At 39.0% G+C, this 13,320-nt stretch overlaps 2 protein-coding genes across 4 annotated transcripts in view; both read left to right on the top strand.

Moving 5' to 3' along the window:
• The first annotated feature begins 1,244 nt into the window (after positions 1-1,244).
• On the top strand, positions 1,245-8,773 carry LOC110064145 (uncharacterized). Of its 2 annotated transcripts, XM_020771152.2 has the most exons (6): positions 1,245-1,549; positions 2,851-2,964; positions 4,427-4,461; positions 4,773-4,871; positions 6,030-6,137; positions 7,541-8,773. In XM_020771152.2, the coding sequence occupies exons 2-6, from the start codon at positions 2,860-2,862 to the stop codon at positions 7,641-7,643; spliced, it is 450 nt and encodes a 149-aa protein (XP_020626811.2). In that variant the 5' UTR covers positions 1,245-1,549; positions 2,851-2,859; the 3' UTR covers positions 7,644-8,773. The 2 variants fall into 2 exon arrangements, with proteins under 2 accessions (XP_020626811.2, XP_089131402.1); XM_089275276.1 differs by lacking the exons at positions 1,245-1,549; positions 2,851-2,964; positions 4,427-4,461 and having other exon boundaries at positions 4,511-4,871.
• A 1,518-nt stretch (positions 8,774-10,291) lies between these two features.
• Positions 10,292-13,320, top strand: part of LOC110064143 (schlafen family member 8-like) — a 38,905-nt gene continuing 35,876 nt past the window's right edge. For both annotated transcript variants that reach the window (XM_089274733.1, XM_020771150.2), the window contains exons 1-2: positions 10,292-10,397; positions 11,058-11,166. In XM_089274733.1, coding sequence (XP_089130859.1) covers positions 11,071-11,166 — 96 coding nt within the window. In that variant the 5' untranslated portion in view covers positions 10,292-10,397; positions 11,058-11,070. The remainder of the gene's footprint in view (positions 10,398-11,057; positions 11,167-13,320) is intronic.

Raw genomic sequence — 13,320 nt, 5'->3', positions numbered from 1 at the left:
TTAAACATTACTTGGCATGATCACATAGATGCTGTTACCAAGAAAGTCAGTGGTCATATTTGAAACTTTGAAAATTCAAAGACAGAAATGTTCAAGTTACTTTAAAATTTTCTATGCTTGTTTATGAAGGGTGTTGCCATGAGTGACATGAGTTACTCGTACCAAGGTTTGATCTCAAATTGAAAAGGTCAGACCGTCTTTCTCAAATTCTACCATTTTGTTTTGGTGACATCTTAGCAACAAATTTCAGTTCTTCAAGAGTTCACTTTTAATTATGTACGGTATGCAGTGGGACCTTGCATGCTTTTTTTTTTGTCCACGTCAGTAGTAAATCGGTCATTTAAGTTTACCAACAAACTGAGCTGTCACAGAAATGCAATATTTTGTTATTCGGTTTTGTTTTTACAGTACTTTTGTTCTTGTTTGATTTTGTGAACCTTTACATGATTCGATCAATATAAATACTGTAACTGTATACTTAAATAGCTTTACTTCATATACGTGTCATTGTTTATGGAAATACGGTATTTCAGAGTTATCGATCGTTCACGAGAATGCTATTTGTCCCTTTCAAGGTCTTTTAATGCTGACCAATATTGACATGACCCTTTCAAGACGAATTCTAAGGGAACCTGTTTTCAGCAGACACCCTGTATTAAGCGCAAACTAGCAAGGGTCCCGAGGGTGTCCGCCTAATACAGGTTTGACTGTATTAAAATTCAGCCCAACACAATTAGACCTCAGCACGAGGCTCTGGGGAATAAACCCCACAAACTCTGTATATATTCCCCAGAGCCTCATACTGAGGTCTATTGTTTTAGACTGAATTTTGATATATCGAAATTGGTCTATTAGTTATTTATTTTTAGCATCATTCTGACTACAAGAAAGCAAAGGTCCCTTGATAGCGTCCGTGCAATTAAAAGGGAAGCAAGCGTTAGTTCATCCCGTTGTGAACCAGTGAACCAGATGCCTATTTCAAAGCAAAGTTTGTTCTAAAATTTTTCGACTTTCAGTGTCGTTAAAGTGAAAGGCCCCAGAAGCTCAGAGAAAACCATGTTTTTAAAAGAATGAATCAGGAGGATCGAAATGTTTAAAGGCAGGTTTAGCAAAACTTCATCAAACGTTATCATTGAAATCGGCTAATTGGTTCCCCATGCCGAGCATGCGATCAATTAACGTTTTGTCAAGAATCAACCGATCTGTTCACCGATGCATGACCAAACACACACTCAACTCACGATTTTGCCACGACGAAGGTCGAACACTCGACATCTATCGATATCAGTTGGTCAAAAATCGCAAGAGCGCGCGATTTTAACATTAAGTGCTTCACTTGCCCACGCCTTCCGCCGACACAACTTGTATCCCTTTGGGAAGCTTGGTGACCAGAGTTGTTCTGACCAATAGGAAGTCGTAGCGGGACTTTCGACGGAAAGAAGGCATAACTGTCAAACGTTACGCCATGTTTGATGCGATTGTTTTCATTGTCGAAGAGAAAGTGTTTGATTGATTATCACCTCTTTTGTGAAATTTCTGCCAGTTGAAGGTAGGTTTTCCAGATTTGCTTTTCTAAGCTGACTTTGATTTTGCATTCCTTGTCATGTTTTCTCGCGGTTTCATACCGGCTCGAATTCCGGGATCGCAACGGTTTTAAGCTCCACTAAGTTTAATTGATTTTGTACTTAATAATAAGTTCTTAACGAGTATTATATTTCGTTTCGGAGGAGAAGAGAGGTCTTATACGTCCCGAGATGCCTAACAAGACCCGGGAAGAACACCTTAGCATCATTACTTATAAAAAGCTAAAGGCTTTATCTACTCACGCCCGTTCGATCACGTCACGTGATTTATGCTGCGTGAAGCGGTCTTCCACGTAAACTAGCGCAGTGGAAAGTCAGTAAATAATAACCAAATGCGTCAGAGGTTCGCAGATTATGATGATTCACCATGAAGGATGGGATCCGTAGAGTGTTTACTCCACTTAATAGATAATGTTTTTTCTGGATGCTTCAAATTTTCGAAAAACACAGCCATCCAATGTTCTCAATCACTGTAACGTTTTTTATTATATGGCTAGCTCCGTGAGCGGGCAAGATGAATCAAATCCTACGCTGTGATTGGCTACCCAAGCGGGCAAGATGGAGCTATCTTGCCTGCTCGGGACTGCCCGCCGTGTCCTGCAAGAGAAATTTCCCCAAAAGCCACATAATAAATCCTTTATTGACCAAGCTTGTTCGGTCAAGATGGTTGGATATTGGCCTTGTTCTTTTTTTGCGAGTTTATGGACCTCGACACGCAAAAAAAGAACTTGGCCAATATCCAGCCATCTTGACCTCACACTTGGTCAATAATCCATATTTATTGGTCTTTGTTCTACTAAGTGGTCCAGATATATGGGCTTTTGACCAAGCTTGTTTGGTCAAGATGGCTGGTTATTGGCCAAGTTCATTTTTACATGTTTATAGATGGAGATGGAGTGAAGGTCCATAAACTTGTAAAAAAAGAACAATCCAGCCATCTTGACCAAACAAGCTTGGTCAATAATGGATTTACTATATGGCTTTTGGGGAAACTTTTCCTGCGGGACACAGCAGGTAGTCCTGAGTGGGCAAGATAGTACCATCTTGCCTGCTCGGGTAGCCAATCACAGTGCAGGATTCGATTCATCTTGCCCACTCATGGAGCTAGCCATAAAATAATAATACCTTTCAAACAATGTAATAAAAACAGAGACAAATGGTCAAGAAGCAACAACACAGATATAAGAATGACTTATGACAGTAGACAATAACCATATTTAGGATTGTGTAGCCAGTTAAGAACTTGAACTTTCTAATTGGGTCTCAGGAACTGATCATGTCAGACTCAAAGACGGCAAAGAGACCACTATCAAGTGAGATTATAGTTCCTGAAAGGCCTTGGAAACAAAGTAAATCTTCCAACAGCCAAGAACAAATGGATGTAAGTATATGATACAATTCTATGAAGAATACAGATTACAGCTAGGTAAAGAAAAGATGTAAGAATGGAGATTCCAGTACAAGTTAAAACTCACTTTTCACATTTGCATGTACAGATATTAGTTTAAGTATCAAATGTAACATAAGTAAAATTCATTGGCATAACATACTAAAATCTAAATTTGGATGATCAGGTTAAATTGTCTTATTCATTAGCTAAGGTGTAGAAATGCTTGTTAATACTCAATTAACTGCCATGGTTAAAGCATTTTACAATGACATCCACAGTGACAAATGTGATAGGTCTTGCCATAAGTTTTAAGTCACCTGTTTCCTTGATCTTCGCACTGGTAACAAACTTGTTACTTTGTGTTTGAACAATATCCACAACAGGCAAGGTGTTCAGGTTAGGGTCCTAAATGACAGCCCTGTGTGATCATGTGTCTTTTCTTTGCCCTAACCAGCAGATGTACAGATCCTCTTGCTTTTGAGGGGAGATCTAACATCTGGTAAAGTTTGATTTGTTAAGTCAGATAGGTCAGGAATTTGACACATGAACAAACCGTGCATGACCTGCAATTTAGACAGATTTTAAGCTCACCTGGTTGTAATACATAAGTCACAAACGACTTTCCTGTACAAGGAAAGATGGAATACTCAAAAGAGAGAGAGAGGGAGTAGGGGAAGAAAATACCATCACTTGACTTTTTATGATGATTTGGAATTCTCAACTCCAGTCATCAATGGTGGTGACAAAGGACATGTTCTGTGTTTGATGCATTCAAGTTTGTTGTATGCGTCAGATTTGCACAGTTTACTCTTTGTGCATCTTCTTACTCATATTTATAAACACTAGCCTTCATTTGGTGTGAAAATGGGCCCATTTGTCCGCAGGCAATACCTGTCACGAGAAGCCAAACTGTGAGCTTTAAGAAACAGATAATGTCCAAGGATAAATATCTGAGCATATTTTTACACCAAAATTGGAGGCTATTGTGTTTAATATTATCCTTCAAATATTTGTTGCAACACGCTCATTTTTGAAAATTGGGGAATATCTCTCAGGTAATTCCTAGTTTTAGTGGGGAATATTCATAGACAATCACATGACGTGTTTAAACCAATGGCACACAAGAGAAAATATTTGAATTGGATTATAAATTCTGTACTGACCAGCTTGAACTACTACATGTAACTGTGTGTAGCTAATTTGTAATAGCAATCTTCAGAAGAAGATAGCCTTTTCATGAAGGCTTTAAAAGTTAAATGCTTATATTTCTTACTAGCTCAGACTTGTGCACATACACAAAACAAGTTTACATCATTTGTGTGCAAATAGTGACCAAAGCTGTATATTTTCCAATTAGACTGGACAGCATAACCAATTGTGTAAGTTTTTAGCTCCAGAGGGAATAACTGTTTATGAGATTTGCTGACATATTTTCATCATTTTTCTCTTCTAGAGCCATCTTGATAGTCAGGCTTGGTTTTCTGACTGGTTTGTATAATTTTTGACTATTAAACAGTGCCCAATTTGTCTACCTTACTTCAGTTTATTACTTATACCCAACCATACCAATTAATGATTAGAAATTCAAATGTTTTCATGACCTGTGGCTACACAAACTGGCATTGGTATGCCTGTGGAATGATTATGATATTTTTTTATTTCTGTTTTTTTTTTTTCAGTTTAGGCTCACAGATTGATCTCCTTTGTTTCTTCACTGTCACATGTTTAGTGTTGTTATTGTCTTTGAGTTTACATCTAACACTTTGCTGTTATTTCATGTTATTTCCATCCTGTTGCAGTGATTACTCAGGTTCCAAGTCACCAGGAAATGATGTTGAATTTATGGAATTAGATGAAAATAGTACATCTCCATTGACAGACAGTGAGGAAAGCTGCAGGTAAATAATGTTATGTTATACATGTGTTGTTATTTTGCCTTTATGTTTTCTAGCCATCGGTCTATAAGAATTACATTGCTTGCTTAATTTACTGCACATACCCTCCAATTCTTCAATAATCAAATAACTTCTGACAGAAAAAAAAAACCTACAACAAAAATAGTGACAACCAAAACCTTCACATTATTATGTTTTGAAACATAATTTAGGCAATAATCTAGAGGATGGCCAAGTGCATGACATTTGCAGACTGCGGATTACACAGGTGCACTCCGGTTAGCCTGAATTTCAGTATCACTCAGGTTAGCCTGAATAATAATCAGGTTAGCCAGTTTATGGTTAGCTCTCCAAAATGGAATGGGAATATGATATTGGTTAAAAATAATGTGCAGTCTGTCATATTCTGAAAAGAGGATATTCATGATTTTAAAGGTGATGTACTGATATCCTTTGATCCTCAAGACATGTGCTAAATACAGCTGAAAATTTGGAAGGGAAATGCACATTTAACAGTTTACTTTAATCAACATTCCATGAGAATGTTTAATTTGGAGAATACAACAGTACTTTTCTCTACATTCCCAGCAGTTATTTCACTCAATGTTTGAGGCAGTTGACAATTATTAATGATTTGCAATCTAGTGTTGATGAATTTAGGCTAAAACAGTGCATGAAAGTTGTTTTTTGAGAACAGAATAACAAAAACAACTGAGATAACATTGTAATGCTTTTCTAGCTTAAGTTCATTAAAAAAAAATGCAAAGCTACCGGTGGGTTTTTATATTGAAGGTAATAATCAAGGTAACAAGCTGTCAGCAAGCTTCCAGTTGAAAATAGAGTGAAAACTATAAGTTACAGTACATCTGTCCCCGGTGAAAACGTTCATTTGAGTCTTCTGCTTGGTCATTTCAGAGGGTTAATAATAAACATCTTTGATTGTTAGGGAGAAATTAAGTTATCTTATCATTTTGTTGGTGTTGGAGGTAATGTTTATTTCAAAAAGCTTACCAGTTGTATCAATACTCACAAACACCCTTTTTCTTGCTAGTCGTGGTAGCCAAAGAAACAGCACCAAACAACAACTCTGGCTATGCTTAAACTGAGAAAACTTCAAACTGAGACCACCCAAACCTGATTTTACATTGATTTCATTTTCAGCGGAGACTCTGGATTCCAATGCAATGGTATCCATCCTGTGGACATATTAGATGAAGATGCCAAAGCAATAGAAGGACCACTATCACCTAAAGAAAATGACAAGACTAGGTACAAAATTTTGCACAAATGCACGAAAATTCTTCTCACCAGAGCTGCCTGCCTCTTTTAGCCAATGTGGTCTTGAAACAATGAAAAAGTGGCTCTGGAGACACATGATTTGGTTTGGTAGATTCGTGGAATAAGATTTTCACTTATTCAATGCTGTTTTCGTTCCTGGAAATATTCACTGGTAATGTGGTTGATCCCAGCCTCAAGAGTCCTCATGTGCCCGATGAGGATGAGTGAGTGTGAGTGAATGTGGTTGATTGGGGAGGCACTGTAGCCCATGGTTAGTATGCTTGTTTCCAGATCAAGTAGTCCAGGTTCGAGCCCTGGCTGGGGACATTGTGTTGTGTTCTTGGGCAAGACACTTGACTCTCACAGTGCCTCTCTCCACCCAGGTGTATGAATGGCTAGCAGTGAACTAAATGCTGGGGGTAACCCTGTGATGGATTAGCATCCCGTCCAGGGGGAGTAGAAATACTCCTACTCACTTCCTGTATTTTTGGCCACTTGGGTCATATGCAGACTTAACCTAATGTGGTTGATCTCTAACAAACCACTTGCAGAGCTAATACAAACAGAATTAAAATTCTGGTCAGAACTGATAATTCTTCCCCTAAGCCAGTTTTAAAACTTCTTGAAGGTCTGTTGGTGCTGTGATCAAACGGTTTTAGGTAGAGATCAACCAGTGGATATTTTCAGGGTGGCTAGGCTTGATTATAAGCACTGCTCGGGAAAGGAGCGCTGGAAAGTAAGCTGGACTGGAGAGAGCGGCAGATAGAGCCTACAGGAAAGAAAGCAGTGTTGAATTTAGTCCAGGAATCTAGCCAATCAAACATGTTTCTCGAGAAACTGATACCAATATCTTTCTCTTCTTTGCCAAGACCTCGTCAGCTAAGAAGGACAGGCGGCTCTGGGGACCAGAATATTGCATGCATTGGTACCCTTGCATCTTTTTTAAGATTAGAGTAAACATTAAGTGAAACCCGGGCTTTTAGCAAATGGGCATCCAGGCATCTTGCCCCCAATTCTTTTAGAGAATGTGGATACAGCATGTAAAATTAATTTACGGACAGCAAAAAAATGTTCAACATAGTTTAGGTAAAATAGTTCAAATCCTCTAGAATCTTGAAGGCTCCTAATTCACGGTGTTTCACGTTAAAGTGGAGCAGAGACGACCTTCTTGAAACATTTGCCTACATGTAATTAAATATCTGGTATATATCCTTGTCACTGCTGTTGAAGCGGCAGGCCTCGACGTTGTACGAGATGTTTTAAGATGTTAACAAAAAAATATCTTATATTCTAAAAAAGTACACACACCTTGGGCAATAGAAATGTTTATCCATATATGATCTGATCATTTGTTAATTAACAGTTACCGGAATTTCCATTTCTCCATTTCTCAGCTCAGCACAACCTGAAGAAACACTTGAAAATGGCATTCCAACGAATGTACTTGTTGGGGATAATTATGTTCGACTACCTCGGCCGATTCTCTGGTCTTGGTAACGAAAAGTCCACGATTAGTCAAGTTTTAAAATATTTTATAACCTGTAAACGCAGAATGAACTTCCCTGGGCTGGATACCTCGGAGAACTTGATACGGCAAACCAACAAGCACGCACTCAAGCAGTCTTTGCTGTCATGTAGTGGACTCAGTCAACGGTGTGTTCACATAACCAAAGTTACATTGTTCTGACCTCCAGGTAGCAGAAGCGGATGTAAATGATGTCTGGTGTGCTTTTCCTAGCTACTTTATTGTTTTCTCGTATATCTCACCTGCGTCGTACCCTTTCTAGTACTCGTCAAGTAACTGGAAAGCCGACCAAGGGGGTAGCCTGTTCGCAGGCTACAGGGAGGAGTGTGAAGTGACAGAATGAAGCCTTTTCAATACTGAAAGATCGCCTTACTATCTATAACATTTGCGTATAAAGAACAACCCGATTTAAGTGATCTACACCCACCAACTTTTTCGGTAACTAGTCGTTTCGCCCGATGTCAGGTCGCCCGCATTAAAGGTCCGTTCGCCAGGACTGACAGTTCAAAGAAAGATGGGCTTAAAATTCCTCCTTAAGGTAACAGCGAAAAAGACAACATTGTGGGTATAACGAAACAAAATTACACAAGACATGTTAATTTCTCGTTCTTTAATCCATTGACCACGGAGCTTATTGTCCGGGCCAACTGTAGTCTCCTCCGCAGCCGTTTGTTTTCGGGGGGGGGGGGGATGTCATGCAACGCTCCCCCAAAGAAGGGTGCGGAGGAGACTAGGCTAATTGGTAACGGGCGAACTGGCTTTCGAGTGAAACGACCACAATCCACTTTTTCTGAGTCAAATGTCTGAGATGTTGGTCATCAGATTATTCGGATTTCCAAATAACAATAAAACAGTAAATAACAAGTTGTGAAAAACGACATACCAAACACCGAAAAGAGAAGTTGAAAAGAAGACGTGCAACTGAGTATTAGGATGTTTTAGAGTCTAATGAGACATTTTCTTCGGTGCTCAATATAATATTTCTCAGTCGAAACTAAACCTTAGGAGGGAAGGGAGAAATCGTATAATGTGCTTATTAAAAAGATATTTTCAAACTCTGTCTGGGTTATAATTGCAAATAAACTCACTCTTAACAACTCGAGGACGGAGTTTATGTTGATCGGATCTAGGCAAAAGCTGGGTACTTCTGATAGCCCCCCAACTCTTACTATCGATCGAAGCTCCGTATAACTGAGTCTATAACTCGTTTTGCCCAAATCTTTTGGGGTGTATATAGAAATTCATCTTGGTGCATACGTGTTGACAAAATGTCTAAAAAAGATTGCTCCTGTCTTTGGCATCTTGAAGAAGAGTAGACACAGCTCGTTCCTTTTGTAACTCTTCTAAGTATCTAAAATGCACAACCCCATTTCGATTATTGTTTGCTGCAACAAAACTCTTGCTACAGGACAGCAAAATAGATAAATTTCGCTTCGCCTATTTAGACGTTTTCTCCCTATTTTGCCATTGCTTATTAGACTCGGATGGAAAAAGCTAAATCTGCAACTGAGGAAAATCTTAACAGCTTCTGTGGTCTACAAATCACTAAATGGTCTTGTACCGGCGGTTTTGTTTTGCTTTCCTTGTCGGCTTTTCTTCCTTCTTTTTGTGATTTCTTCTTTTTTCTTTACCCAAAATAAGGAGAGGGGCCCGGGCTCCCCGGGCCTTTTCCCTAGATCCGCCACTGCTAAAGCAAGTCCCAGCTGCCAAAATAACCTCTCGACTCAATCAACTACTGAGAGCGGTGTCGGTATGTAAAACCCCATATTTTGTTGTAAAAGGTCGCGAAATTTGATTCCAAACAAAAGAGGTGATTTGATTCCGAAAAACTACACCTATACCTCCCCAGAACAACCTCCCTATATTTCGATATACTGTATAGATCACAGTCTCTTGACTGAGGTGTATATTATACATATATGTTATTTGCCGGCAGGGAGGGCCGTAGTGGGAAAAACTTTGCCCGAGGTCTTGGGGACCTAAGTACTTCATGTATCCTTACTTTTTGCATAATTGGTCGACTCTGTGTTAAGCATTTACATTTTACGTTGTTTTGCGGTGTAATAAAAAGTGTGCCAAAGTTAGAAATTTCGGAGCAGTCTGTACTTGGGGTCTGGATGTGAAAATTCAGACCGCTGGAGTGCGCACGATTAGCCAATCAGATTCAAGGATTTAGGATTTCGGACCGCAGGAATTATACAATGGAAATCTCTCATATAAAACTAATCGTTAAATATGATGTCGCCCTGACCAACTAATGAAAGCTTACCTCAAGCAAATCGGAGTGGAACCGAGAAGCAGTGTATTTTTGGTCAACCGATCAATCAACGGTTATTACTTTGTATAAATATCACTAAAGTTTCTAAGTCAGTTTGAAGGATGGAATCAAGTGCCAACCGTTTTGGCCAATGACAATCTCGTTCCCAGAGCCCACGTGTCTTTTGGTCAGCGCCAAGACACGGAGCTCTGGAATAATCAACCAGACCCTAAGATTTTAGGATTTCCGGTTTCATGGCGCGTGCGTACCTTGGTTTAAAAAAAATGGCAATTCCGCTCCCGGAGCCTACGTGTCTTTTGGTCAGCGCCAACCAAAAGACACGTGGGCTCTGGGAACGAGATTGGGCCAATGAGCCGTTTCAGTTTGAGCGGGAAGAAGAGGCGCCATATTGGGAATGAGGGATAGCCGTACTAGTGAAAATTGTGCACATTGAAGTACAATTAAGAAGGTAAGGCTTTCCAAATTCGCTTTCTAGTTTAATGTTATTTTTCGACTGAAACTATCTGTAGCTGTGCGATTCATGCAGTCGATTCATGCTGATTCATTGGCTTGAATCTGAATCGAATAAAATTAACGCAGCTTGAAAATGCCTACAGGTTTTTGACGATTTTGGATCTTTAAAACTTTTATTTATAACTGAGTAAACCTAAAAGTTACTGTCAATAGCCCGAGTCGTGCTTATTCGATCTTGAATCTCTCAGGTTTCATCTTCTAGTCCGCGTACGACTGTACGTTTTGAAACCGTAGGTGCATTTTGAGGCCACTGAGTCGTGATTACGCTTTTGATTCTTTTATTTTATAGAAAGATTTCCGTATAGAGGCTTCTCACACGAATTATGTATATCGGTCATAAAGTAGAACGAGAGTCAAAACTGTATGCATGCTACTGATATGATACATGTACGTTTGGGAAATCCTGCTCATTTTCCACCTGAACAACTAGAAATCTCTATGGGCTTTTGTTACAACAGAGGCAAATAGTTGTAGTAGTAACAGAGCAGACATTTCTGTCAGCATTGGCTGATGGCATAAGATGACAAATGTGCAAAGTGAGAAGTTATTTTTGTAATTATGTTTATTAAGTGTGTATTAATAATTTGTGTCTCAGGAACGCTCCGAGTATGGCAAAGAGGCGACCACCTGAGGAAATTATAACTCTGACAGGCCCTGGAACACCCACTAAACAAAGTAAAACTTCTAATTGCCAAGAACAACCAGTAAGTACATGATATTCTACAACATATATGATAGATTTATCAACACTTGATCGAGTATCAACTGCTGCTCATATTGGACGATATAGTTTGGCAGTTCGCAGATATATTTGCTCAATACGTCGGCCGATATTGACTGATATATTGGTCAGCCAACACTGTTGACATATTGATCAGATGTTTCGGTGGATATGTATGTCCACACAAATCGGTGAATATACTCAATATAAAAGGTTGACAGCATACTGCTTCAGATATTTGTTAACTGTTGTTTACTGGGCGTTTAAGCTAACAAGATGTTGACCGACTGTCAATGGATACTCGGTTAAGTATCCACCAAGACTTCACTGAAAGTCGATTGGTGTATCATCGATAGTTGACGGATGTACCACTGAGAGTATTGCAGTTGATACGTCAACTGGCACCATTCTCATTATTTAGTGGGCTATCAGTCGATACTCGACCAAGTATTGACCAATACCCAGTCCAGTATTGACCAATGTGTCAACCAATATATTGACCTATATATCAGTTGATATATTGATCAAGGCTCCACATAGGATAATGATCCTTTGAGTCTGTCACCTTCAATCCTGCATTGCTTCTTATCTGATTTTTTTAAAAATTTTTTGGAATCGACCGATGTGTCAACCAATATATTGACCGATATATCAGCTGATATATTGATCAAGGCTCCACATAAGATAATGATCCTTTGAGTCTGTCACCTTCAATCCTGCATTGCTTCTTATCTGATTTTTTTTTTAGATTTTAAGGTGATTCCACTAAATTGTATTACATGTCCTTGCCGTGCATAATTTCTCATGCCAATTAGTGCATGCATGCATAATTTTATGAATGCATGCATTATTAAGATATTTCCTTCAAGCTGTCAGCTCAACAAAGAAATAACTGTAAATGAGTGTTTCTCTTAAGGTATCATGGTAGGTGAATTTTTATGAAAAATGCAAAAAATAGTTTTTTTGCTGTTCAAATTGAGAGGACTGAGATAAATATTTTGCAAAAAGATTGGTAAGAAAAGCTTTTTTACTTTTTAAGATAAAGGGAAAAATTATTTTTGAATCTCATGAACCCCTGACCATGCGTGGACAAGTTCCTGTCACCTCTAATTAAAATTTACTGCCTGTTGTCACGTGTAATGCGAATTGCGGTGTGACATTTCCTTTGAACGAAAGAGAAGTGCACGCGAACTGTTCTTGATCCAGTTGTCTTTATTGTTAGTTAGCTTTTGTTCTTGACAAGCTTAGCTTTTGCTTTTCTTAATGTCCGGACGAAAATGCAAGAAAACTTCTTGTCCATTTGCATCTTCGACGAAACCGAAGAAGCAAAAATCTGGAATCAACGAATTCAGTGTGGAACAAGCAAGATCTTTGGCTTTGAGCGACCATGGGTCATACTGCAACCAAGACGAATGGTTATTTGAGGACACTAGTTCCACTAATGAAGCTGTAGAACAACCTGTAACAAGTGCTAGTCGCACAAAAATATTGCTAGAGAACGGACACGGCTCCAAAACTTCTACGACAACAAAGTCAAGCGAAGATGTTGAGCCGTGGGACAAACTTTGTGGAAGGACAATTGTTAGCGGCAATAGACTTCAGGAAAATTTGGTGAAATCTGTATCTTGTCGAGCATTTTGTCCCTCGGATTTTCATTTGTTTCTGGCTGAACACCGACTTGCAAGGTTCGCTTGCCAGCCCGCTTGCTTGTTCCACTTCGAGATTTCCTCTTTTTGGCTTCTCGAGGCATGGTTTTAATAAATGTCTGGAGAACGAAGAGGTCTAAAGTTGAGCAACATAATACCAATTCTGCCGACGAAATCTTCTGCATAAAAGAAATCACTACAGTTTACATACAAACCTTTTTAAAGCTCTGGTATTTTGTCCTTCAAACGATAACACTGCAGCTGGTTTTCACGCCAGAATTGTAGACATCTGTTTATTTCAAGTTGTCGTAAGCCATTGTTGTTGTAAACTGATCCGTGCCGACATCTGTTAATGGGTCATCAAATCCCCTTACATGTGGGGATTTTTAACACCTAATCATAGAAATCTCATAAAACGTTTTTCGTCTTTTTCTTGATAAAATAAAACTGCATCTAAGGGTGAACATTTTTAGTTCGTTTACACACGTCTT

Source organism: Orbicella faveolata, unplaced genomic scaffold, assembly GCF_042242905.1.
Source record: "Orbicella faveolata isolate gen_17 unplaced genomic scaffold, um_ofav_v1 contig_36, whole genome shotgun sequence".
Classification (NCBI taxonomy): Eukaryota; Metazoa; Cnidaria; class Anthozoa; order Scleractinia; family Merulinidae; genus Orbicella; species Orbicella faveolata.
The sequence above is the reverse complement of the archived record's forward strand: the minus strand, read 5'-3'. Positions and strand labels throughout refer to the sequence as shown.

Coding starts and splice junctions, on each gene's coding strand:
- LOC110064145 (XM_089275276.1), top strand. CDS start 4,546: ATGATTAGAAATTCAAATGTTTTCATGACCTGTGGCTACACAAACTGG. Junction 4,872..6,029: donor GACAGTGAGGAAAGCTGCAG/GTAAATAATGTT, acceptor TTTCATTTTCAG/CGGAGACTCTGGATTCCAAT. Junction 6,138..7,540: donor AAAGAAAATGACAAGACTAG/GTACAAAATTTT, acceptor TCCATTTCTCAG/CTCAGCACAACCTGAAGAAA.